Source organism: Pezoporus flaviventris, unplaced genomic scaffold (assembly GCF_033815535.1).
Source record: "Pezoporus flaviventris isolate CSIRO_AGI_PZ_B2104156 unplaced genomic scaffold, CSIRO_AGI_Pfla_v1 ptg000077l, whole genome shotgun sequence".
Taxonomy (NCBI): Eukaryota; Metazoa; Chordata; class Aves; order Psittaciformes; family Psittacidae; genus Pezoporus; species Pezoporus flaviventris.
The window spans coordinates 992,267-1,020,203 of record NW_026892625.1 but is presented as its reverse complement, the minus strand read 5'-3'; the positions used below and the strand labels follow the sequence as shown (position 1 = coordinate 1,020,203).

Below are 27,937 nucleotides of genomic sequence, written 5' to 3'. Positions count from 1 at the left end.
CACAATAGTTACAGAAAAAGCGTTATAATTTACCACCACCACCAAACAAAAATAAAATCCACTCTGCTGCTGTTTCAAAAAAATCTCAGTGCTAGTCTTTTGTGACCTCCCTCCCTCCCTCAAATATTTGTAATGAGTTAAAATATTACATCTGGTAAACAGCAGATTCCACTACATCTCAAATGCAGAACACATATGAAGCAGAGGAATGTTGGCTTTTTAAACAGAAGAAGGTATTTGAGAGGAAAAAAAAAATAATTTTTTTTTAGGGGAAAAAAAAAAAGTGCAGGACTCCTTCAGATCTTCACTAGTCTTAGAAAAACTTTCCAGAATACTGCTTCACACTATAAAAAAGAAAAAATAATCTTGCATTAGAATCCTTCAACATCTGCATATTGCTTCACACTATAAAAGAAAAAGAAAAAAAAAGCATGTATTAGAATGATTGACCATACATCTTGCATCAGTATTCACAACGGTATTCTTAAACTACAAATTCCTATATTTAAAAGTAAAAAAAAAAAAGCTAATAATTACAGGCATATAATTTTAAGCATATTTAAATATTAGTAACCAAAAGCCAAGCATTCAAGTTAAACGTTAACAAATGCTATGATAGCCAACATGTTATTTAAGCAAAATTAAGCCAACTAAGTTCAAAATTGTTAATATTTGCCAGAAGAGAAAGCAATGCCAGCAAGGTATGAAAGCTGCATAACAGCACAAACTGATTTCAACTTGGTCTGTAGAGGCATGGTCTGTGCCATATGGCAGACTGTAATTTGTTGTCAGTTAAGTTATGTAAAAACAACAAAATCACTAGTCTTCCACACAGAACTAGACCAATGTCCATTGAAATCTTCTATATTTTCTACAGGTTCTAAGTAATTTATTACTTTTTTTTTTTTCTTCTTCTGGTGAAAAGAATTTTTCACCAGGACAGCTTGGTTAAAGTGTTTTCCATCAAGATTAGTTTTGAGGGCAACTTCATTTTACTTATAACAGAGAAAAGAGGAGACTCAAGGCAATACTACCCCTAAGAAGTTAGGTTCAATAGTTACTTAAATCCTGCCTTCTGAAAACTATATTGCAGAGGAGAACAGCCTTAGAATGTAGTAGTAGGAAAGTCAGTTTAAAATTGACGGCAAGAACAGTGTTAAGCTTCAACTTGCCTGTTCTGCAGTAAATACTGAGCATTTTGTATCTGGTCCTGTGTTCCTGTAATTGTTATTATTCGATCTTCTGAGCCTTCTAGTGGTTCATCAATTTTGATTGAAGCTCCTGACTCATGACGTATTTGTTTGATTCGCTGGCCTCCCTTTCCAATAATAGATCCTGCCAGCTAGGGGAAAAAATAAAGCATTAATTTCTTGATAGAACTTTCTCTGCAGAAACACAGTACTGTTCAAGTAGCTTCCATCAATTTAAACAGTTACAATGAAAGCTTCCTCTTACAGCCTCAAAACATCTTCTATAATGTTTATTATATAAACACAGGGGGGATAGAGCTGGAAGAACCAGAAGCTTATTTGTAAAAACAAGTTATGTAGACCATCTCTATTACTGAATAACAAGTTCAGTACATCTCTAAAGTGAAGAAGAAAACATCTTTAAGAATAATCTTTTGGTGATTTAGAAACACTTGCTGTACATTAAAAGCACCTGTCAAGCATCCCAAATACTTTTGATTTACTTACATAGCCTGAGAAAAGGCTGTGACATTTATTTATACATAAGTAGAAAGCAAGTCAGCTGCACTTACATCTTTGGGAATCGTTACTTGTGTTGTGATAATGGGTCCACCAAGATCTCCATATGAACCACGGCCCCCTGTGTAAGAATAGTCTGATTTAAACGTATGCATCAAGCCTCTTACTAGCTAAATGAAACGTATGTCAAAATTCTCTATAAAAACTTACCATATCCAGAGCCACCCTCAAACTATAAGAAAAAGAGAAAGAAAACCCTTAAATAGCAGATAGCCATGATCATTAACATATTTTCATTTCAAGTATCATACTATTAACTTTGAGCTTATTTTATGCAAAAATCCTAACCCAGAACCTTATTAAAGGCAAACTGTGAACTGTGGAATAAAGCAGATCAAGAACAAGGGGGGAGGGGGAAGGAAGTAAGGAATCTCCAATGACAACCTCTTAGCCTGTTCTGTTAAAACCTCTAAGTCATCAAGATCCAGACATACCAGCTTACCAAGCAACCTTACCAATTCCGCTGGTAAACAGCTATTAATGCAGAAAGTCCTGACTCTTGGACTAAACTGACATTCAAATCAAAAGATCAGAGTTCAGCCTTATTACTACTACCTATACAGCTGAGTAGAAATTAAAGTCTTAGTTTGAGACAAGATGTTTACCTGGTAAACATCAGCCCTCCTACTCTATCTTGAAGAAAAACAGAGTAAACCCTAACTTCATAATTGGTCTCTTCATTCAGACTATGCTACAATGTTTTGTATCTTAGAAATGACAATCATGACAGGTTATTTTCTCCCCTCTACAGCTGTGGACCACAACATTAGAAGAAATAGACAGACCCAGTCCATTAGTACATGGCTCCATCAGTGGTGTCACTGCCACAATTTTGTTTTGGTTTTTTTTTTTTGTTGTTGTTTTTTTTTTTTTTTTTATAATAGGATGGCCTATGCAGCACCAGGATTGCTGATGTCAGATAGGATTCACCTTTTTCAAAGGAGGAAGAGGGTCTTTGCTCATGAGCTAGTGGGGCTCATTAACAGAGCTTTAAACTAGACATGATGGAGGAAGGGGGGCAATATCAAGCTCACCCATGACAAGGCGTGGGATGAGATACCAAGGTTAGAGGGGCAGGGTGCTACTGAGGACCATCAGGCCAATGGCTCCAAGACATGTTGGTAACACTGGAGCACACTTGAAATCTTACAGAGATAAGGAAGGGGCACCTGAGGAAATAGGAGCCAACAGGGAAACACCAGTGAAACACTTCAGAGGAATCAAGAGGTGCTCCTCTAAGGAGACAAGGCCAGCAGCCCAGCTGAAGTGCTTCTACACCAATGCATGCAGCATGGGAAACAAACAGGGAGTTGGAAGCCGCCATCAAGCTAGAAAGCAACGACCTGCTGGCCATTACTGAAACTTAGTGAGACAAATCCCATGACTGGAGTGTGGCTTTCAATGGCTACAGGCTATTGTCCTGGGTTCAGCAGTAGCAGCCATTTTTCTCCTTCTTGGTAGCCGGTGCAGTGCTGTGTTTTGACTTTCGGCCTGATGTTTTGGTCTAGCCAAGGACTTTGTGAGCCCCATGCTCTGCCAGGGAGGAGGGGAAGCCAGGAGGAAGCAGAGACAGGACACCTGACCCAAACTGACCGAAGAGGTATCATATACCACAGCATGTCATGCCCAGGATGTAACGGGGAGTTACCCAGAAGGGCTAGGACTGCAGGGTTGGAGGAGGTATCGGTCAGTGCTTGGTCGGGCTGGGGGGCGAGTTATCGGTCGGCTGGTGGCAAGATGTTGTATCCTCTTCCCTTGTTATTTCCTTTAGCATTGTTATTATTGGTGGTAGCAGTAGTGATTTGTGTTATACCTTAGTTACTAAACTGTTCTTATCTCAACCTGTGGGAGTTGCATTCTTTTCGATTCTCCTCTCCATCCCTCTGGGAGTAGGGGGAGGGAAAGAAGGGGGGGAGTGAGTGAACGAGTTGCCTGACTGGGTTTAAACCACGACAGCTATTTAGAAGGGATAGGCGAGGAAGGAAGGGTGGTGGGGTTGCCCTCTACATCAAGAGATGGGCAGAGCATTAAGAGTTGTCTCTGAAGAATAGCTACAGCCAGGTTGAGAGCTGATGGGTAAAAATGAGAGATCAAGGCAAAGGGAACCTTGTGGTTGGTGTCTATTACAGGCTGCCCAATCAGAGGGAGACTACTGATGAAGCCTTCTTACTCCAGCTATAAGAGGTATCGCACTCTCAGGCTCTTTTCCAGCAGGGGTCAGGGTGGTTGAAGTCCCCTAGCAGGACAAGTAGCACAGCGAGCTGTAGTCAATCCAAGAGACTCCTGGAGTGCACTGAGGATACCTTCTTAAACCAGGTAACAGACAGCCCTACCAGGGGGGATGAGATAATGCACCTGATGGTCACCAATGCAAGTGAACTAATTAGTGACATCAAAACAGGAAGCATCCTGGGCTGCAGTAATCATGCACTTGTGGAGTTCACAGTCCTAAGGGAGGCGAGACAGGCAAAAAGTAGTCAGGACCTTGAATTTCAGAAAAGACAACTTCCAGCTCTTCAAGAAGTTAGTCAATAGGACCCCCTGAGAAACAGCCCTCAGGAAGAAGGGAGCAGAACAGACATGGCAGATCTTCAAGGACACTTTCCACAGAGCACAAGAGCTCACCATCCCACAGTGGAAGAAATTGAGTAAAGAAGGCAAGAAGCTGGCATGGCTGAGTCAAGAACTGCTGATCAAACAAAAGGGCAAGGCAGTGGGAAATGCACAAGCAGTGGGAGCAGGGACAGGTATCCTGGGAAGAGTATAGGAACACTGCCCAGTTGTGCAGAGATGGGGTCAGGAAGGCCAAGGCACAGCTGGAGCTGAACTTGGCAAGGGATGCAAAGAACAACAAAAAGGTTCTACGGGTATGTCAACCAGAAGAGGGAGGTCAAAGAAAGTGTGCCCCTCCCCCCGGCCCCCCAATGAGCAAGACTGGTAAACTGGTAACAGTGGACAAGAAGGCTGAGGTACTCAACATTTCTGCCTCAATCTTCACTGGCAGGCTCTCTCCCCACACCTCTTGAGCAGATGAACTGCAGGGTGGGAACTGGGGGAGAAAAGTCCCTCCCACTAAGTAAAGATCAGGTCTGTGACCATTTGAGGACCCTGAACATACACAAATCTATGGGATCTGATGAGATCCATCCCAGAGTGCTGAGGGAATTGGCTTATGTAGTTGCCAAGCCACTCTCCATGATATTTGAGAAGTCATGGCAGTCAGGTGAAGTCCCTGGTGACTGGAAAAAGGGCAACATCACACCCATTTTTAAAAAGGCTAGAAAGGAGGACCCCAGGAACTACTGACCTGTCAGCCTCACCTCTGTGCCTGGGAAGATCATGGAACCGATCCTCCTAGGAGCTATGCTAAGCCACATGAAGGACAGGGAGGAAATTTGAAACAGCCAGCATAGCCTCACCAAAGGCAAGTCCTGCCTAACCAACCTAGTGGCCTTCTATGATGGAGTAACTACATCAGTGGACAAAGGAAGGGCTATGGATGTTGTCTATCTGGACTTCTGAAAAGCCTTTGACACAGTCCCCCTACAACATCCTTCTCTCTAAACTGGAGAGACTTGCATTTGATGGTGTCCTGGGTTCAGCAGTAGCAGTCATGTTTCTCCTTCGTGGTAGCTGGTGCAGTGCTGTGTTTTGACTTCCAGCCTGGGAACACTGTTGGTGAAGCCGATGTTTTTGGTTGTTGCTAAGTGATGTTTACCCTGACCAAGGACTTTGTGAGGCTCATGCTCTGCCAGGGAGGAGGGGAAGCCAGGAGGAAGCAGAGACGGGGCGCCTGACCCAGGCTAGCCAAGGAGGTATTCCATACCACAGCATGTCATGCCCGGGGTGGGGGGTAATTGGGAGTTACCGGGAAGCACACGGGCTTCCGGGTGGGACTCGTTTCTTGGCCAGTGGTACTGTATTCTCTTCCCTTGTTATTTTCTCTTATCATTGTTGTTGTTGGTAGTAGCGGTGGTGATTTGTGGTGTACATTGGTTGCTGGACTGTTCTTGTCTCAACCCGTAGGAGTTGCACCTTTTCGATCCTCCTCCCCATTCCTTCGAGAGCAGGGAAGGGGAGAGCCCTGGGGGGGGGCCCTCGATTGTTGCCAGCCCGGCACCACTCACTGGGAGTGAGTGAACAAGTTGCCTGACTGGGTTTAAACCACGACAGATGGGTGGGCTGTTCAGTGGATGAGGAACTGGCTGGATGACTGCATCCAGAAGGTAGCAGTCAATAGCTCAATGTCTGGATGGACACCAGTGACAAGTGACAGCCCTTAAGGGTCTGTACTGGGACCAGTACTCTTTAAAATCTTCAATAACATAGTGGGATTGAGTACACCATCAGCAAATTTGCAGATGACACCAAGCTGAGTGATGCAGTTGAAATGTCCAAGGGACAGGATGCCATCTAGAGGGACTTGGACAAGCTCAAGAAGCGGGTCCATGGAAACCTTATGAGGTTCAAAGAGGCCAAGTGCAGGGTCCTGCACCTGTGTTGGGGCAACCTCTAGTATCAAATACAGGCTGGGGGATGAAGGGATTGACAGTACCCCTGACTTAGGGGTATTCATGGATGAAAGACTGGACATGAGCTGGCAATTTGCACTTGCAGCCCAGAAGGCCAATCATATCTTGGGCTGCATCCAAAGAAGCGTGGTCAGCAGGTCAAGGGAGGCGATTCTTCCCATCTACTTTGCTCTGGTGAGACCCCACCTGAAGTACTGCATCTAGCCCTGGAGTCCTCAGTACAGTAAAGATATGGACATGTTGGAGAAGGTCCAGAGGGCCACAAAAATCAGAGGGATGGAGCACCTCTCCTATGAGGAGCGGCTGAGAGAGTTGGGGTTGTTCAGCCTGAAGAAAACTCCAGGGAGACCTTATTGTGACCTTTTAGTACTTAAAAGGGGCCTGTAAGAAAAATGGGGTGAGACTTTTTAGCAGGGCCTGTTGTGATAAGACACGGGGTGATGGTTTTAAGCTAAAAGAGGGGAGATTCAGGCTAGATGCAGGGAAGAAATTTATAAGGAAGGTGGTAAAACACTGGCACAGGTTGCCCAGAGAGGTATAGTAGATGTGCCATTCCTGGAGACATTCGAGGCCAGGCTGGATGTGGTTCTGGACAACCTGATCTAGTTGAAGATGCCCCTGCTCTTTGCAGGGGGGTTGGACTAGATGACATTTGAAAGTCCCTTCCAACCCATACTATTCTATTACACTAATTACATCTATTCTACTAAAACTACCACATACCAAATTCAAATCACTACAGTGCAGCACCCCTGAGTGTTTTATGTTCAAGATTTGTAGACTGGCACTTGATATCAAGTACTTAATTTCATCCAATGACCTCTAAATACGCAAACACCCATTTTAATATCTTCCTGTAGAAGCAGAGACTAGATGTGCACATTTCTCTAGAATTCAATTTTTATCACTGATAGACAGGAATTTATGTGAATTACTTGTTTGCAGATGTTGCAATGCAACAACTTTGTCCAAAAAAGTATTTGCCTGCTAGCTTTTTGAAACAGCATCAAAACAGTAGCTATTCAGAAAAAAATTGTTCATCTAGTTGCAAGCAACCCGTATTGTGTAATCATATTGCTTAGCAATACGGACCATAATACAACATAATAGAGCTCATAGTGGAGTGCAAAATACAAAATAAAGGACACTGCTTAGATATTAATTCAGAGGTAGATCAGAACTATCTGCATTATTCCACACGCATACTCTTCTGCCTATTTCTGCTGATATTTTGCACAGGGAAACCCTTTTTCAGGCTAACTTGCTTCAGTGAGCAATCCTTTTCTTGACCCTTTCTGCTGATTCTCCTCCCCAGACTACAAGACAGCAAATGAGTAATTAAAACTGTAGTGGTCATGTAAGCTAGGAACTAAAATTTAGTATTTGGCAGCACTTTGCCATCTTCCAGATGGCATGAACAGTTGCTGACACCTTTTGAACTTTCCTTCCTGAACCCCCTAAGAAGCCTGATAAACACAAATCAAATGGAATACTTTCAAATATTTGGATAAGTAACACATAATAGTTTATCTACAACTATAAGAATTATTTTCAACATTCCTTATTTCAAACAGGAGAAAACATAACATGAAGTTAACATAAAACATTTGTATATAGATGCACCTACAGAGTTTTGAAAAGCAAGAGTTACAGTGAACTACAACTTAGAATGCTAAAAATAGGGTACAAAAGAGGCAATACAACAAAAACTTCTCTTAGCTGTGCTGCTGCATACTTTCATTGTGGAACATTAGCTACCTGCATAGGATTCATTGTTCAGGACAAACTGCCAATAACATGAGTTAGGAGACCAGCTTCAGGGATTTTTCAATAGATGCAAACTGCCATTGACTACATTCAATCTCAAGAAATTCCAGTTATCACTTAACCAATTAAAATGATTTTTCTCAAAAATCAACTATTAAACCAGTCAAATAAAAGCATGAGCACACTCACCAACTCTGGTGGCTGCATGTCATCGCAGGCATCCACATGACACTGCATCATCTTCCAGACACAACGTAATAGGAGGAAAAGAGGAAATAAATCTAAATTAAGTCCATGTCATCGAAGCTTACAGCTAACTTGGCAAGGAAACACATACCAATATAGAGATACATTTTCCTGCACTATTTAAAATACTACAAAGTCTCAAAAGTACATGATATTGACCAGTTACAAGATTAACTCCTTTTTACTTTCACTGCAAGAGAACTGTAACTGGTCATATCTTCCTTGTTTCTGTGCTGTAAACAATTTTCCTCTTACAAAGAGCATCAGACAGCTAAGGGGAAAACAAATGGTGAACAGTTTTTTTTTTTTAAACACCTCTGAGTACTAAAACTACTATATACTAGAAGATGCTACTACTCTCAGATACCAAAGCCTTCTATTTCTCTCATGCATTTAAAAACAATCAAAAACACCTCCCCACCCCCCCCAAAACCCAAAAAAACCCACAAAACAAAACACACACCAGAAAAGGAATTTAATAAAAAAGTAATTGTCACTGATATATTTATGTCAACAGCAAGTCAAGCAGGAAGGACATGGCTTCTCATCTTATTATTTCCAAATACCTCATATAAGCCACTAGGCTAAACTAATAATCTACTACTGCCTAATTATATTTGAAAACAAACTAGTTTCTAATTTACTTTAAATTACTATTAAGGCAAAAGCCTTTGCTGGGTTAAAACACGCAACACAACATGAATAACACATTATATATAAATGCTCATTTAAAACAGTTCCCAAATTATCCTGCACCTAGTATTTTAAGATACATAACAGAATTTTCTTATCTACAGACTCATTTGTGCTAGCTAGTACTGGTAACCAAAGGAAATGAAATAGAAACCAAACGAAACGCTGATTGGATAAGACAAAGGGCATAGTACTGATAAGAATTTATTGACTTTTGTATCTAGAAAGAATACACATGCAATATTAACTGACAGCAAAATCCTTACTGTAACTTTCCCCTGTTTTAAAGGGACTGGCCTAGAAGATTGAAATTTTTTTTTTTAGTATTTATATAGATAAATGTGACAAACATCTTCATTGATTTTTTTACATGCTCCCTAATGCCTTAAACATGAAGCACTTTTAATATTTTTAGCGCATGTACCTTTATTGAAGTGCTTATACAGATGTGTATAACACATGGAATCATATATGATGTTAAGAAATATCTAGAAATAGGAATCATTTGAATAAGCAAAAAACACTATTCTTAAACAGACATTCTGATTTAGTTCTCAATTAACTCAAATTTAAAGATACTTTGAAAGCAAAGGAACTGACTATTAAAAGAGGAGGGGGATTAAATGGCTTTATATGCCCTTCTCCACCCTGGTATGCTTTTGTGTATTTGTATATCTAAAGCACCCATGGGGATGGGAGTGTTAAAGAAATAGTGGAAACATACTCATGCTTCCTCAGCTATCAAAATAGCCATTAGATTTGGAGTAGTTACAGGCTAAAATATATACCTCTGTAATAAGAGAAACAATGCATGTATGTCCATCAGTAAAATGCCTCAGAATAGAGATTTTTACATATCTATAAAAATATTTTTTCCCACTCCCATCTTAGAATTAAGGCTGTCAATATCGTCACATCTCAGAAAATTCAAGTTTCACCATCCAATCTTGGTTCACTACCCCACAGGTCTTGAACTACTGAACTTTTCTACCTTTAGCAGAGAAGAGAACCAGCATAAAATTAGGATTTCCGTAGATTCAACATCTCCAAGATTTTGGCCTGAAAAGAGAATCTATTCTTGCCTTTTAATAGATTTATGTAAAAGGTCATTCTGCTCTCTCAAAGTAGCATTTCCCATGCCGTACTTTATAAACTACATCAATGTCAGTTTACTCCAAGTTTAAACATTTTGCTAGAGAATGGTTTCTATAGGAAATGCATAGTAGCAAGACCACCTTATATTTCTGGCATGATAATACTTCCATCTTAAGCCTCTCAACCCATGGAAAGACTTCTCATCTGTTTATACAGTTAAGGATACTGTGATTATGGCTAGTTAAAACTAGAAATTAAATACAATTTGTCTTTGCCTCATTGTAGACAGGCTATGAAACTTGTGCATAAAGCAGCCAAAGCTGTATGGAAAATGAACAGAGATGACTCCCACTTATTTGTAGAAACTAATGTCAAGAAAGCCAAGTTCAACCTGTCCAAAGTCAGACTAAACAGAATTCAAATCGATTTTCTATTTTAAATTAAAATGGAACAGAACTAAAACACACTATTTCCCAAGCTAAAGATTCCATTCAACCGAAAAAATCAAAGGGCAGGCTGTTCTGTTTTATATGCCAACACTGGTTTTACTAGCTGCAAATGCGAAAATACAAAAACTGAGCTCTGAAAACACAAAGGATCTTAGAGGTATAGTACATAAGTCTTCTAGTTTCTTAAGATCCAGAGTAGCATAGGCAACAGTGGTTTTGGTGTTGTTTTGTGGTTTGTGTTTTTTTTCTGGGGGAGGGGGAAATAGGGCTTTTTTGCTCATTTTTAGCAATTTTAAGTGTCTTTCCTTTCAATATATTTTGACATTCTTGTAACATGTACATCCAGTGTGCATTACTGGAAGCAACTGCCTCTTCCTCCCAGAAGGAGGCAGTGTGTAAACCTCATTTAGGTAGCCCATTCCACAGCTCCTCAACTTTTTCCTATTCCATTCATTTAAACAAATGAAAAACAAACAAAACAAAACAAAAAACCACCACCAAACAAGCAAAACAAAAGATCCCCAAACCCACCTAACCTGTCATTTTAAGGAATGTACCAAACAAAACCAGAGAAGAAATAAAGATTATTAATCAAAGATTTACCTCCAAGATGCCTATGATTTCTCTTCCCAGGAAAGTGGGTACAACAGCCCATGACTACCAGGAAGTCACATTTCAGAGTACAACATGGAAGAGTATCCTCAGGCCTTTTTTAATTCTCCCAACCCCCCAACGTGGTTGAATATACCTAATTTAATTTAAAATTCAACTTATCAGTGGCCCTGGCTCCAAAACATTTTGAATTACAGTAGATATTTTTTTTTCAGACACAGAAATTGGCATAAAGACAAGAACTGATTTGAAAAAGTCATCATCTGCCAGGCTAGCTAGAGCTCTTTATAAATATTATTCATGTTCTCTCAATCCTGCTAACATCTGTTGGAAAATATTGTTTTGACATGCTTTCTTGATCTGAAAAGCCTCCCGACTCCTATTTCTGTCATCCCAATTAAAAAGTTTAAAAGAAGGTCCATGTAATAAAACCTGCAGGGACTGTGCTCCACCAACACTTATTCCATTGCCAATAGAAGTCAGGGAGAACCAACCAAGAAAAAAACTACAACCAAAACTCAAATAACCAAGCCCCACAAACCAAACCTACACAGCAGATCACATCCCAAATACCCTTCACACCCCAAACAGTCATCATCTCAGAAGAACCATTTGTATGGCCAAAAAATTTTGGCAGTATCAAAGTTTACCAGAAGCACACATGCTCCATACTTAAATGTATGTATTCAAGAACAGTTTCCTCAGCTATTTGAAGTGCTAACTAAACAAAACAATATGAATTTTAACTCTTACCATTCCATCATAACGGTCTCCAGCTCTACCCCTTCGGTCATAAGACATAAGATCTCTAAAATGAGAAAAAGCAACAGCACATGACTCAAGTTATAAACTAGTTTATATAATCTAATTCAAGTTTTCATTATTTGCACACAGCTATAAATTTCTGAATGCTTTAGCCAAGTTCTGAATAACATAAAATAAAGTTACAAAACTACTGACTGAAGTCCTGATAAGACTGTTACACTGCAGAAATAACTGAATTCAAATACTCTTTGAAATTCTCTGGTGCAATATACACTCAATCCTGCATAATCACTACCAACATGGAATGTGAAACAAGTCCTGGCAACAGAAGAACAATTCAGCAAATTTTAATCAACTTAAGTTTTGTACAATGCATTTATGCAACTTACCCGCCACGAGGAGGTGGTGGAGGAGGAAGAGGAAGATTACGAGCTCTGCTGCCACCTCTGCCACCATGACCTGGTGGAGGCGGTGGAGGTCCTCTGCGAGGGCTCATATCATCATAATCTCGTCTTGATGGAGGCATGGGTCGTCCACCACGACCAGGAGGCATTCGATCAAAACCACCTCTTCCACGCATTGGAAAGCCTACTGGACGTCCCCTTCTATCATCAAACATCATTGTGAAGCCACCATAGTCATATGTTTCATCATAGAAATTGGGATCATAAGGCTGGGCCCGTCCTTTAATTGGAGACTAAGACACACACACAAAAAAAAAAACCCAAAACCAACAACACCGGTCCCCCCAGTTAGCACTGACTGTTAAAATTACATTAAATCACTATATCAAATGAATATAAATTTATATGTTCTGAATTGATCTCTTGAGGCAAGGGTGCATAATGGGCAGGGCTACACTCAATGTGCCCTGGTGGAGGTACTACTGCAGCAGGTGGCTGAACTGCAGGAGACTATCAGTAAGCTAATACGTCAGGGAAACTGACAGGGAGCTGGACTGCTTGCCCCAGGCCCAAACTGTGGAGGAGCCACAAGTGTCCATCAAACCACATACAGGAAAGGAGGGCATTAATCCAGGAAGTTGGAAGCTAGTAACAGAAAACACAAAAAAAGGAGGAAGAGGACAATTAAAAGCAAGGGGGTTCCTCTAAAATCTGACATAACCACCCAGAACAGCTTTGCAGTTCTGCAGGGGGCTAATGAGGAAACTCACACCTTACCAAATGAGCAACCACCTGATGCCACCATTAGAAAGGATAACTACTAGTGCCTCCAGGAAAAAGTGGCAGGTCAGAGCAGTAGGTGACTGTTTTGAAAGGCATAGAGGCACACATCTGTCAGCCTGACCCAGTCTCAAGGGAGGTGTGTGGCCTACCAGGGGCTGGGACAAAGGATGTTGCAGAGAGGCTGCCTGATCTTGTAAATCCTCCTGTTTCTCACTTCTAGCGATCTATGTGGGTGCTAACAAGACAGATAGCAGTAGTCTGGAGAACATTAAGGACTACAGAGCCCTGGGAGAGGTGATTAGGGGCTTTGGGGCTCAGATAATTTCTTCATCAATCCTCCAGGTTAAAGGGGAGGACTTCAAAAAGGCCAGGCAGATTTGGCAGGTTAAGAAATGGTAAGAATGGTGGTGCCATAGTCAGGGGTTTGGTTTAGAACATGGGACTCAATTTGGGAGGCCAGGTCTACTGGAGGCTGGTGAAGCTGGTCTGACAAAGTTGCTTTGGTAGGAGACTTGCCAGGCTGGTCAAGGCAGCTTTAAACTAGATGCGTTGGTGGAGAGGGGGATATCAATCCATCCCAACACTCTCAGTCAGTTACTAGCACCTGTAATAAATGCTTAGAGCCATGCAGAGATATTTCAGCTACTCCAGCCAATGAGTCAGCTTTATTTGGAACACAGCTCAGATGCCTTTATACAAACACCCATAGTACGGGGAATAAACAAGAGAAATTAGAGATGTGTAAAGGGATATATCACTGGCAACACAGAAACATGGTGGGATGGATCCTATGACTGGAGTGTTGAAAGGGAAGGTTATAGGCTCTTTAGAAAAGACAGACCCGGCAGACAGTGAGGGAGAGTAGCTATTTTTGTCAGTGAAAAGCTGCAAAGTATGGAACTCTCTGGGGACAGGTGATTAGCCAACAAAGAGCTTGTGGGTCAGTATCAAAGGGAGAAGAGCAATGGAGACATTACTCTGGGGATCTGCTACAGACTGCCTGATCAGGAGGACTCTGTGGATGAAGCATTCTATAGACAGATAGGAGGAGCCTCACGCACACAGGCCCTTGTCCTTTTGGGGGACTTCAAACATCCTCATAGCTGTTGGAAGGAGGGCATGACCTGGTACAAGAAGTTCAGGAGGCTCCTTGATTGTGTGGAAGACAACTTCCTCTTGCAAGTAATAGAGACAAAAAGGAGAGGTGTCATACTTGACCTCATGCTCACTAACACGGAGGGGCTAGTTAGAAATGTGATGCTCCAGGGCAGCCGTGGCTGTAACAATCATGAGATGATTGAGTTTGAGATCCTCAGGGTAGTGAGAAGGGCATGCAGCAAGCTCACTGCCCTGGACTTCAAGAGAGAAGACTTTGGCCTCTTCAGGAAATTCCTTAGTAAGGTCCCATGGGATAAAGCCATAGAGGGCAGGGGGGCCCAAGACTGCTGGCTGATATTCAAGGATCACCTGCTGCAAGCTCAGGAGCGTTGCAACCTGACTAGAAGGAAATGTGTCAGGAGGGCCAGGAAAACTACATGGATGTATAAGTTGCCACTGAAGAAACTTAGAAGAGAAAAAAGAAGCTTATAAAAGGTGGAAGCGAGGACAGGCAGCCTGGGAAGAATACAAGGATATTGTCCGTGAAGCTAGGGACCAGGTCAGGAAAGGTAAAGACTAGTTAGAATTAAATATGGCAAGAGATGCGAGAGATAACAGGAAGGGCTTCTATAGATATGAAGCGAACAAAAGACAGACTAGGGACCATGTGGGCCCTCTCCAGAAGCTATCAGGAGAACTGGCTACACAGGATTTGTAGAAGGCTGAGGTTCTCAATGACTTCTTTGCCTCAGTCTTCACTGGCAAATATTCTATCCACACTGCACAAGACTTGGAAGACAGATGCAGAAACTGCGAGAACGAAAACTTTAGGCCCAATGTAGGAGAGGATTTGGTTCAAGATCTTCTTAAAAACCTCAATGTGTACAAGTCCATGGGACCTGATGAAATCCATCTGAGGGTCCCAAAAGAGATGGCAAATGAGGTTGCTAAGCTACTGTCCATCATATTTGAAAAAACCTTGGCATTCAGGTGAAGTTCCCAACAACTGGAAAAAGGGTAACAAAACCCCCATTTTCAAGAAGGGGAAAACGCAAGACTCAGGGAATTAAATACCAGTTAGTCTCACCTCTGTGCCTGGCAAAATCTTGGAGCAGATTCTCTTGGAAAGCATGCTAAGGCACATGAAAAACAACAAGGTGGTTGGTGACAGCCAAAATGATTTCACTAAGGGAAAATCCTGCCTGAACAATTTGGTGGCCTTCTATGATGGGGCTACGGAACCGATGGACAGGGGTAGAGCAGTTGACATTATCTACCTGGACTTGTGCAAAGCGTTTAACACTGTCCCACATGACATCCTTGTCTCTAAATTGGAGAGACATCAATTTGATAGGTGGACCACTCGGTGGATAAAGAACTGGCTGCACGGCTGCACACAAAGAGTTGTGGTCAATGGCTCAAAGTCCAGCTGGAGACCAGTAACGAGAGGTGTTCCTCAGGGATCGGTGTTGGGACCAGTCTTGTTCAACATGTTTGTCGGTGACATGGTCAATGGGATTGAGTGCACCCCCAGCAAGTTTGCCAAAGACACCAAGCTGTGTGGTTTGGCTGATACACTGGAGGGAAGGGATGCCATCCAGAGAGAACTTGACATGCTTGTGAGGTGGGCTGATGCCAACCTCATGAAGTTTAACCATGCCAAGTGCAAGCTGCTACACCTCAGTCGGGGCAATCCCAAGCACAGCTACAGGTTGAGTGGAGATGAGATTCAGAGCAGCCCTGCAGAGAAGGACTTGGGGGTGTTGGTTGATGAGAAAATGAACATGAGCCACCAGTGTGCACTTGCAACCCAGAAAGCCAACCGTATCCTGGGCTGTATTAAAAGGAGTGTGACCAGCAGGTCAAAGGAGGTGATCCTGCCCCTCTACTCTGCTCTCGTGAGACCTCACTTGGAGTACTGTGTGCCCTTCTGGTGTCCTCAACATAAAAAGGACATGGAACTGTTGGAGCAAGTCCAGAGGAGGGCCACAAAGATGATCAGGGGACTGTAACTCTAGCAAGTCCCGTATGAAGATAGGCTGAGAAAGTTGGGGCTGTTCAGCTTGGAGAAGAGAAGGCTGCATGGAGACCTCATAGCAGCCTTCCAGTATCTGAAGGGAGACTACAAGGATGCTGGGGAGGGACTCTTCATTAGGGACTGTGATGATAGGACAAGGAGTAATGGGTTAAAACTTAAACAGGGGAAATTTGGGTTAGATATAAGGAAGAATTTCTTCTCTGTGAGGGTGGTGAGGCACTGGAACAGGTTGTCCGAGGAAGTTGTTAATGTTCCTTCCCTGGTAGTGTTCAAGGCCAGGGTGGATGGAGTCTTGGGTAACATGGCTTAAAGCGAGGTGTCCCTGCCCATGGCAGGGGGGTTGGAACTAGAGATCTTAAGGTCCTTTCCAGCCCTAACTATTCTATGATTCTATTATTTCTCAATGCTGACAAGGCAAGCATGGATATTACTGATGCACATACATTTGTCTCACTTCCACCCCAATTTAAAATTTCTTCATTTTACTTATATATGAAGCATGACTAACAGCCCACAGGTACCTAAAATGGCTTCCATCTCTGATAAGTTACACCCCAGTTCTAGGAAAGAGGAGTAATTTCAAGGGTGATAACAGTCTAACACTTATTTTGTTACTGAAGAGGCAGCACTGAATTCAAAATATAAATGGAAAGATAAAATTTTTCTTGCAAATAATCCCAACTTTCATGAATACCAATGAAAGAATAAATTTAAGACATTACCTCAGAGATAAGATCCAAGATAATCTTTATACATTCCACAACTCTATCAGGTTTTCCACCAATAAGCACCACTCTATCAGTGGAATGAGGACAACACTCTTGGAAGAGCTTAATGGTGGTCTGAGTGTTCTGTTGGAAAAAAAAAACACAACAAAAAACAACAACAACAAAACAACAGCAAAAAAAAAGTAACAAAACAAACAAACCAATCTTCAAAAGAAGGAATTCAACACAATTTTGTAAACTTAATGAAAACAAAATGAGTAAGATACAGACTATAACATTTTAAAAGAAACAAACAAACCAAACCATTAAACTTGAAGACATTTTAAATGAATGCCTGCTTCCTAGTTCTTGCAACAAATTTAATCTTTGGATATTATATTTTTTTAAGACCTGCAATGACATCAGTTTGCATGAAAAGCTAGTGAACATGAAAAAAATTTTTATCCTTTCAGTTACGGATCATCTACATGGTCATTTAAATCAAATATTAGCAAAAGGACCAGATATCTATTATAAGCTTATGGGTTCTATAAGCCTCCATATGTCATAAAAACATGCTTTGGACGCAAGACAACAGCTTTGCCAGGATTATGTCTAGTCATCTTGCCTTATTCAGTCCACACAAATAGTAGCTTACACCTTAAATGACCTTTAATTGCCTTCGACACAATGCCAGTAAAAGAAATCAACACTCTAGATTCAGAGACCACTAGCTTTGAAGAACAAAACATGACTCCTTCATAAGGAATAGTCCTTCACAAAGGAAACAGTGGTCTTCGAGGAAGCAGAACTTAAAACCCCACCCCATGCTAACTTTTTATAGCAGCATTCAAACAGCTATTAAATTACCATTTTTAGAGTTTATGGAAATTCATCCGCACTAAACCATTTTCCATGCCCAACACCACCAATATAGTCATCATTCAGCAGTTCATTTCAGAAGAAGTGATGAATGGCCTTTTAAAAAAATATCCTTTATTTATCAAGATTACTGTTAATATGTTTAAAAGCTTTATTAAGTCCTAGGCTCTATTACCAACAGCCACTTTATTTCTGACTTTTGCAAGAAAATTGTAATAAGTAACTCTGATCTCAGAACACATAAATTGTATATGAAATATGTTCTGAAGGAATTACTGCACATATGATGCTTACACTCACCATTTATGAACACAAAACCCTAATCTGTTTATAGAATAAAAGTAGAATGTGAACAGAACAGGAAATGGTACCTCTCTGAGTTCTTTGATTTTAGCACCCTTGACACCAATAATTCCTCCTGCTAGACTTTGGTGAATTAGAAGCCTTAATTCACAGTCAAAGTCACTACCTTTGTAGTGTTGATACTGTAAGAAAGATACATACAAGGAAAGAATAAAATATTAGTCGGGGGGGGGGGGGGGAAGGTAAAATTGAAAGCATCAAAATTCTAGTTGGGGGCAAGGGTGTTGTTAAGCTTTTTTCTCCAAGCATCCTGGTTTAACTTAATTTGCTGCTGAACTGTAATGCAGTATTTGCTATGACAGAATCACACCTATTTAAGTACTTTGCCTCAACATGAGGTGATGTCAAATTAGTTTTCCTTATTTCTTTTATCATTATTATTGTATAAAATTTTAAGGTAACAAACAGCACAACACACTTGCTTAAAAATCCAAGGCAGGATGGAAATTACAATACGGCTACTTCAAACTGAAGACTAAATAAGCCAAGAGACAGGTGTTTTGAAGGAAAGACTTCCAAATACTATGTTCGAAGAAGAGATTATCTCCATTAAAACAAACAAACAAAAGCCAACACAGTTTGAGAGATATAGGCACACAACAATCATATGCAATTATCTTGTTTTAAACTCTAAATTTATACTTCTAAAGAAGAAACAAACCTAAGGCACATACCTCTTCTAAAGTAGGGATAATCTTCTTCAAGATTTCTCCAATTGTCTCTGTATCTGCACTTATACTCAAGATGCTGTTAGAGGCCATAGTGTCAGAAAAGTAGAAGTTTAGTATTCATAATCATACACAAAATTCTAACAAGATTGACTACACAGAATAATTTACAATTAATATTCTCCATTTAAAGTAAACCTGTTCACTGGATTTACAACACATGCATCTTTGTTTATGCCCAACATATACGCATGATGAATGTAAGGTTAGGTAGGTCTTGCAGAAAGAACGAGAGAACATGAGCAAGCAAGAGCTTTTGGAAGGCTCAAATTAACTGGGCAAGAAATCCAAGCAGAACTGAAAGTAGAAGTGAATATTCATGTTCTCCACCACCACTAATTTAGTATACCCTAGTATTACATTGGTAAAAATGGCACACCTTCTTGTAGAAAAAGTGGGGATATGCAAGTGGTCAACATTATATCTGGAGTAAGGTTGAAAGACTGGTTGGAAATTAGATTACTAATGGGCTCTGCAGAAAAGGACCAAAAATACAGGGAGGGAACAAAACAACCTCCAAACAAAAACATAACACAAACGAGAAGCAAAGGAAAGTGAACTATAGTATTCCATCAGAAATAATTATGAACAATATTAGGGGGAGCAAGGTGGACCACAAAGAGCAAGAGACTCCTGAAAAAAAAAACACAAACAAAACAAACCCACCACCAAAACAATACACTGTCTATAAGGAGATACTATTTAATTATATAAAAGGTAATAAGATACATTTCTCTCTTTCTAATCAGGCAGCAATGCATAAACTGTTGGGACATACCGCTCAGGGCCACTGCTGTCTGGGACTGAAACACTTGCATTGTACTGCATTGGTCATTGGCGTTCGTGGATGTTGGCATTGGGCATGGGCATTCAACCAGAAGTTGTCAAGTATGGCACCCATTTGGCAATGGGCACATTTTTGGGCATAGCCAACCAGGGTTTTCACGTTAGCGTTCAGGGACAGATGGGCCAACGTCATGGTGGGCAACGCAGGGGCAAGTCGATCCAGTACATGGGTAACGGAGATATATGGCCAAAAAAACAAGGAGAGGGAAAAGGCGGAAAAGCAATGAATTTTAATTTAATTTAAACTATACTCATTACTCTCAGCTAACGAAACAAGCTTACGTTATTCTGAAGACTAACACAATAACGGACTGCTACACTGACTGTGACTTAACAGTACGGATAATGAGTTACTTAATCTGACTAAACTACTTTTTTAACATACTGATGTTTCAGTAGCAGGCTGGCTCATGAATGTAGCCACAAAAACTGTTGAGATCCATATTACTGAAACCTTGGGCAAGTTGGGAAATCTTGTATTCCAGAACAATTAAACCATCTAGACTTAAAATAAACACACTAGCTGTCAAAGTTAGAAAGTGTATGTATGATTCCGGACCATTTCAGCTTAAACCTCAATTCCAGTTAGTACAGTTTGTGAACTTAGATGGAACCGATTCTGTAATGATATATTAGCAAATAACATGTTGAACAGTCTTGCTTGAAAAAATTTTCTGATTTGTAGCTGATGCTACAGGAGTGTAAACAAATGGAATTTAAGAAGCATTGCTAAGTTTTATAAATACATAACATTTATCCTGAACACATCTAATCACAAGAGTCAACTCCCTATAAAATATGAATAAGTAAATAAGTCATGACCATTTCAAAATGCTTCCGAGTAACAGAATAAAATGTTTCTTTACTGTTCTACACTCATAATTAAACCATGCAACCTTAACATGAATGTCTTTGTGCTTTATGTTCAAGCTGTTAAAGTAAGAACAAAAGGACCATTTTTTTTGTTGTTGGGGTTTATTGTTTTTTTTTTGGTTTTTTTTTGGTTTTGGTTTGTTTTTTTTTTTTTTAAAGGAAGTTTAAGAAGTCCTCCATCACTGGATTAAACCAGCCACCTGCAATAGTTTTCAGTAGTACTATAACCAATTTACACATATGGAAAAAGGTATGGTTAAAAATTTTAAGCTTTTACAATATTTCTAATTAGAAATGTTAACTTATTTGAAGTGCGTAATTTAGAAGAACCCTGTTTGAAAGCAAAGAGATTTAACATAAGCCTCCCTTCCCACATAATTTAAGCTGGGTTTTAATTACAACACAAATGGAAAACAAAGTTCTCTCTTCTAGCAATTATTATAAATGATTTATAGATTATTGTTATCTAGATTTGAATTTCTCATTTTCTAGAAATGTATGCAATCAATTTTTCAATGCAGTGCTCTGATAGAATTGGTGTTAAATTAATTCAAACTTGTATATACTCACATCTGTACGAAGTGCCTTAATATTTTTGCCACCTTTTCCAATCACTGCTCCAGCATTCTGGAAAATAGTTATCAGAAATTACATTATTTTAATACAGCACAGACTACATTTTTGAACTGAAGACCAAAACCAATGCATCTATTTCAGCATTACCTTGTGAGGTGCATTTAGGGGTAAAGCTTGTTTTGCTTCTGAAAGGTTCAAATTAAATCAAAACACAAACTGATATGGTTTTACCACGAGAGGCGGGGGGAGGTGGGGAAGGTGGTGTGTCAAAACAGCTCTTAGCATTTAACTTTGGAAAGAGATAAAAATACCCAATAATATTATTACCATTTAAAATTTAAGTTTCTAGGCAATTCTGCCTGTGTTAAAACTGTCTCATAGTTAGACTACGACTGGAAAAATACCGTATGGGATTCCATGCATATTATGTAGGTAAAGGATTTTCCTATTTAATATCTATAAATTTCACTTTTACACTCCACACATTTGATAATTTCAAATGCTACTTTTGATTTAAACCTAGGTAACCCAACTGACCACTCAAGTAGGCACAGTCTGAAGCATGTAAAGCCAACAGTGCAAGGTGTCCCTGCCCATAACAGGGGGATTGGAACTAGATGACCTTAAGGTCCTTTCCAAACCTAACTATTCTATGAAAATAAAGAATCCCTATTCACCAGTTGCTAAAATCAAGAGGAATAAACTCAGATATTCAAGAGGGGCAATCGTAAAACTACATGCTCTGACCACACCACCCAAGTCCTGGAAGGCAAACGCAGGGACTGGGAGAATGAAGACCCTAGGCCCACTGTAGGAGATGATCTAATTTGAGACCATCTTAAGAACCTGAACGTACACAAGTCCATGGGACCTGATGGAATCCATCTGAGGGTCCCGAAGGAGCTGGCAAATGAAGTTGCTAAGCCACTGGCCATCATATTTGAAAAATCATGGAACTCAGGTGAAGTTCCCAAAGATTGGAAAAAATGAAATATAACCCCCATTTTCAAGAAGGAGAAAATGGATGATCCCGGGGAATTACAGACCAGACAGTCTCACCTCTGTGCCTGGTAAAATCTTGGAGCAGATTCTCCTGGAAGGCATGCTAAGGCACATGAAAAACAACAAGGTGCTCGATGACAGTCAGCATAGCTTCACTACGGGGAAATCCTGCCTGACCAATTTGGTGGCCTTCTATGATGGGACTACAGAACTGATGGACGGAGTAGAGCAGTTGATGTCATCTACCTGGACTTGTGCAAAGCATTCAACAATGTCCCACATGATATCCTTGTCTCTAAATTGCAGAGACATCAATTTGATGGATGGACCACTTGGTGGATAAAGACCTGGCTGGATAGCCACACGCAAAGAGTTGTCCAGCTCAATGTCCAGCTGGAGACCAGTAACGAGCAGCGTTCCTCAGGGATCGGTGTTGGGACTGATCTCATTCAACATCTTTGTTGGTGACATGGACAGTGGGATTGAGTGCACCCCCAGCAAGTTTGCCAGACACCAAGCTGTGTGGTTCGGTTGATACGCTGGAGGGAAGGAATGCCATCCAGCAGGACCTCAACACGCTTGTGAGGTGAGCCAATGCAAACCTCATGAAGTTCAACAAAGCAAAGTGCAAGGCCCTATACCTAGGTCGGAGCAATCCCAGGCACTGCTACAGGTTGGGTGGAGAAGAAATTCAGAGCAGCCCAGCAGAGGACTTGGGGGTGTTGGTTGATGAGAAAATGAACATGAGCCACCAGTGTGCACTCACAGCCCAGCAAGCCAACCATATCCTGGGCTGCAGCAAAAGGAGCGTGACCAGCAGGTCGAAGGAGGCAATCCTGCCCCTCTACTCTGATCTCATGAAACTTCACTTGGATTATTGTGTACAGTTCTGGTGTCCTCAACATAAAAAGGACATGGAACTGTTAGATGAAGTCCAGAGGAGGGCCACAAAAATGTTCTGGAGGCTGCAGCATCTCCCACGTGAAGAGAAGCTAAGAAAGCTGGGGCTGTTCAGCCTGGAGAAGGCTGTGTGGAGACCTCATAGCAGCCTTCCAGTATCTGAAGTGGGCCTACAAGGATGCTGGGGAGGGACTATTCATTAGAGACTGTAGTGATAGGACAAGGGGTAATGGGTTAAAACTTAAACGGGGGAAGTTCTTTACTGCTAGGGTGGTGAGGCACTGGAATGGGCTGCCCAGGGAAATTATGAATGCTCCATCCCTGGGGGTGTTCAAGGCCAGGTTGGACAGAGCCTTGGGTGGCATGGTTTAGTGGGAGGTGTCCCTGCCCATTGCAGGGGGGTTGGAACTAGATGATCTTAAGGTCCTTTCCAACCCTAACTGTTCTATGATTTTAACAAGTCAAAATGCCTTGGAAATAGTTTCAGAGCACAAGGCAATAGTCCTTTAAGTTGCAAAAAGACAATTTACAGTTAATCTGTAACAATGCTGCAATGAGACAGTGAATGATTCTTTATGACTAGCTGTGAAGATATAACTAGAACAACAGTTCTAAGATTCCACGATTCTATCTTTAGCAGGCTATTTCAAGAACTACAGGCAAATTTATCACTTTCATTACGCAGTTCACACATGATGCTAACACCACCACAAACATTTTGCGGTACTACATAATTTGACAATTCATTCAGAGTTAAGGTAACATTCCCCTGCCCTGACACAAAAGATTGAGTTACTTCAGACAGTACAAACACATGTAGTGACTGGAAACACTGAAAAAGATTTGTAAATAGCAATTTTACTGTGACAATTTATACTAGTCAGTGAAGTGATTGCAATCCCTGAAACATTGCTCCCATATTTCCTCCTGTTGATGTGCATAGATTTAGCAAACCTGTGAAAATTACCAAAATCCTGAGGAAGTCCTCAACTTTTCTTTCATGTTTAATTTAAAATCATAAGCTGATCGTTCTCTAAGGAGTAATACACAGTCTTTCCCCTGGGAACAAATATGTTCCACTCAAACACAAGTGGCTTATAATTCCTATTGTTTCAATTAGTACTCCTTTAAAAAAAAAAAAAAAAAAAAATCAAAGTAGTCCCATAGATCATTAAAGACTAATCCTTAGAAAAATTAGTGAACATAATATCATCACAATACACTACTATCATTCACACAGACTTACAAATATTCCCAAATTATTTTAAATAAAGCATACACTCTTTATAAACATACACCACAACATACATTTTGTCACCACTGTCTTAAGTATGAGCAAGAACACTGCAATACTGAAAAAGCATACTTTGCTTTGAAGCAGGATGCGCAACTCGACCATCTCATCTGTATTCCGAGATCTTTTGAAGGCCTGTTCTTCCTCCATATCTTCTGCAGGGCGTTTGCCTGTAGACGGGTCCATGGAGGGAGGGGGGAAAAACAGGATGGATGGACACAAAAATATACTTAACTTTCTAAGGCACAATAAAATTGTATATCAAGCTAAGGCACTGTATTCCTAATGAAGCATTCCCTCCTATTAGCCCAATGCTAACTTCCGACATCTACCCTGAGAATCTGTAGCACAGGAAAAGGTTTTTACTTCATCAGTGTACATTTCAATTCATTATTGAAGACTCATTCTAAATCTATCAACTACAGTTGAAATGAGAATTTTGCAAACTTAGTGAAAAATTTACAACATGTTGTTTAAATCAGCACTGAATCACCTACCTAGTATTTCTTTTATGATTGGGAAAATATTAAAGCCTGAAAGACCAAAAGTAGTTTGTCCAGTACTAAAATACTGGTGGAACAACATAAAATACTGGTGGAACAACAGAAAAGCAGTATTTCAAATAGTTCTGCAAAACTTGCATGAATCAACTCAATGCTAATGCCCTAGCTCTTCTTCACTAATTACGTCCAAAAAAAAAAATAAAATTCATTTAGCTAATAAAGATATTTCACATATATATACATTCCTTCAAAGGAATGCAATGAATAAAATATATTAATAGATATGCCTGACAGTATTTTTACATGATCACAGTCCAGACGAGCAATGAGTATTTAGCTATTAAATATTTTCAAATCCTTAGTTACAGCTTTGAGTCACTTATGCCATGTCTAAAATGCCCTCACAGAAAAAAAAGTACGTCATACAAAACCCATGTAAAACCATACAGCGCACTTAAAAAATAAAAAATTAAATGCAAAAATACTGCAATTATAAACATTTGATACAGTTAAAGCATTCTGAAATAACTGGAAATGCCAAGACTTAAAAAGGTGTCCCAACCCCCATAAAAGAGCCCTTTAAATAAATTACCATTTGTCTCTGTGTTGGTAAAGGTTTCCTCCTGTTGTTCAGTCTCCATTACCTTTTATTCTTAGGTGTGCAGATAAAACCTGTTGCAGAACAAAAAAAGAGCCAGTACACCTATTTTGGGTATGCATGTGGGGTGCAAATTGTACATCATACTGAAGGGAAAACCAAAAAGATATACCCCCTTCTAGAACTTACCAGTTTTATATGTGCTTGCAGAGCAAATCTCAAGTGTTCTGGGCAGGATCAAAATCCAGCAGCCTACTGCTTCAGAAGCCTATGAAAACAGCATATACCCTCTGTTCACTTACAGAGTCTGATTCTCACTACAACTGAAAATGAGGGTTTGACCCGAGTTTTTGCTGCAAAGCTTTTCTTTATAAATGAGAAAACATAACAAGGCCAAACACATCACTAAGAGAAGAAGTAAAGTCTGTAAACTTACAGATAAACAATCAGTCTGAACAATTAGGGACTTGGTCAATATTCCAATATTTGTTAGTTTTAAGTAATCATGTTTACTGATAACGATTTTCAGGTATTTAAAGTGAACAATTATCCAATTCCCATCTTTATAATGTTATATAATAATACATACCTTGAATTTCCTTTTTAAGAGACACTATATATCAATCTGCTTATTGTTTAAACCATTTAAATTGTTATAATCACCAGCATTAATTAATAAGTTATCAACCTACTAGCAGACATTATCATGTCTTCCATTCACTATAACTAATGAACAAAAAGAAATTATACATGCCAAGCTAGAAAAATTATTTTAAAATACCACACTGCAGTTATGTATAACCTCTGCATACAATCACAAAGAACCTCAAAAGCAGCTGAACTTTTTTGCTTTTGTGAAACCGGTACCTCTTTCAATATTTATTTTTTTCAAGTTTATATGAGAATATTTGTAAAATACACTACAAATCCAAGCAAAAAAAAACCCAACGTTGCAGTTTAACCTCTTAAAAAAAAAAATCACTTGCTCAGATAACGTCCAAAGAATGCCATTTCCCCCCTTGGATTCTGGAAGTATTCAAAAAACATGTACATGAGGCCCTCAGTGACATGGTTTAGTGGTGGCCTTGGCAGTCCTGGGGTAATGGTTGGACTTTATGATCTTAAAGGTCTCTTCCAACCTCGTTAATTATATAGGACAAGAAACTCAGTTACCGTGCTGTTTTGTAAATCGAGTTTACAGAATTGACTAACGCAATGATTTTACAAACATAGAAAAGATAAAGCGGCCATAGACATAAATAGAGAGCTAGGAGGCGACGACGCGTGTCCACTCCTACTCCCTCAGGACTGCCACGGTCTGCTCGGTCTGCACGTTTTTAGGCTTCCACCGCCTACTAAGGGAGAGCACTCGGAAACCCAGCTCATACCCTGAGCGAACGGGGCAACGTTATATAACCCCCGCAGACCGAAACCAACCTCCGCGGTGGCGGGGACTAGCAGAAATGGCGGCTGTTGTAATGGCGCCTACCCACTGCTAGGCGGAGCCGGGAGCCGAAAAACGACCACCATGCGGTCACCAGATTTCTCCCGCTTTACCCATATAGACACAAAGGAGGCACTCGGTGGCCCTCACCCGAGCTCAAGTGGGACCGACAGACCGCAACGGCGCCGCCACAAGAACTCCGCCATTGCCCCTAAAAGCAAGGCCTGCTGCTAGAGCGCTCCCCAGTTGGTTTGGCACAGCTATTTCTGCACAGGCAGGAGCTGAGAGCGCCCTCCCTCCTCTTCCTCTCTGCTCACCATAATTCCAAAATCTTGCCCCATACCCATTCACCCGGATTTAGCACACATCCGACAGTGGAGCCGACATTCACCACATCTCCACTCCGGAGGCAGCACCGTTTGGGCCACCGTGCCCGCAATAAGGTCGCCGAGGTATGATGGTTGCCAGCAGAGACACAGATCACCCTTTTCGCCCTTCTCCTGAGAACAGATAGGCCCCCTTGGGCCCGCAGGTTGCGCCAAGCCACTCTACATTAGCTAAGGAGTCACTCCCGGCCCCCTCCTTCTCCACACAGCAGTCCTCAGACCCAATTCTGCACCCCCCTCCCCGCCAGCAGGAAAGAGCGCTGTCCCTGCGGGAACCCACAAAAATCCTGAGGCCTATCAACGACTCAGGCCCCCCACGTTACTACGTCGCTGCAGCATCGACAGGGGCGCGATCAGCAGTTCCGCTTCCCTCAGCCCACCTTAGCCCCCCGCCCCCCAGCACGCACACAACACACCCCATCAGCTACGCGCACAAGCCGCGCTTACCTACACCCGCCACGCAAGAAAGAGAAAACAGTGAACAATTCCTATCACCAACACATACACCTACCAGCACCTCCAAATGACTGGCCCAGCCACCTCCTCTCCTCCCCTTCGTGGGGACCTACTGAAGCCCCATTGGG

General features: G+C 41.0%; 1 protein-coding gene across 4 annotated transcripts; it reads right to left on the bottom strand.

Annotated features, from left to right (window-relative positions):
- Positions 1–245: 245 nt before the first annotated feature.
- LOC133279435 (heterogeneous nuclear ribonucleoprotein K-like) lies at positions 246–27,937 on the bottom strand. 4 transcript variants are annotated; one of them, XM_061473143.1, is made up of 15 exons: positions 27,865–27,937; positions 25,518–25,597; positions 24,495–24,592; positions 21,221–21,277; positions 19,710–19,753; positions 18,878–18,950; positions 18,212–18,325; positions 16,974–17,102; positions 12,318–12,625; positions 11,917–11,971; positions 8,258–8,308; positions 1,920–1,941; positions 1,763–1,845; positions 1,173–1,342; positions 246–344 (listed from the first exon to the last, which is right to left on the bottom strand). In XM_061473143.1, the coding sequence occupies exons 2-15, from the start codon at positions 25,564–25,566 to the stop codon at positions 314–316; spliced, it is 1,284 nt and encodes a 427-aa protein (XP_061329127.1). In that variant the 5' UTR covers positions 25,567–25,597; positions 27,865–27,937; the 3' UTR covers positions 246–313. The 4 variants fall into 4 exon arrangements, with proteins under 4 accessions (XP_061329127.1, XP_061329128.1, XP_061329126.1 ...); XM_061473144.1 differs by lacking the exon at positions 27,865–27,937 and adding an exon at positions 25,713–26,094 and having other exon boundaries at positions 1,763–1,830; XM_061473142.1 differs by lacking the exon at positions 27,865–27,937 and adding an exon at positions 25,713–26,089.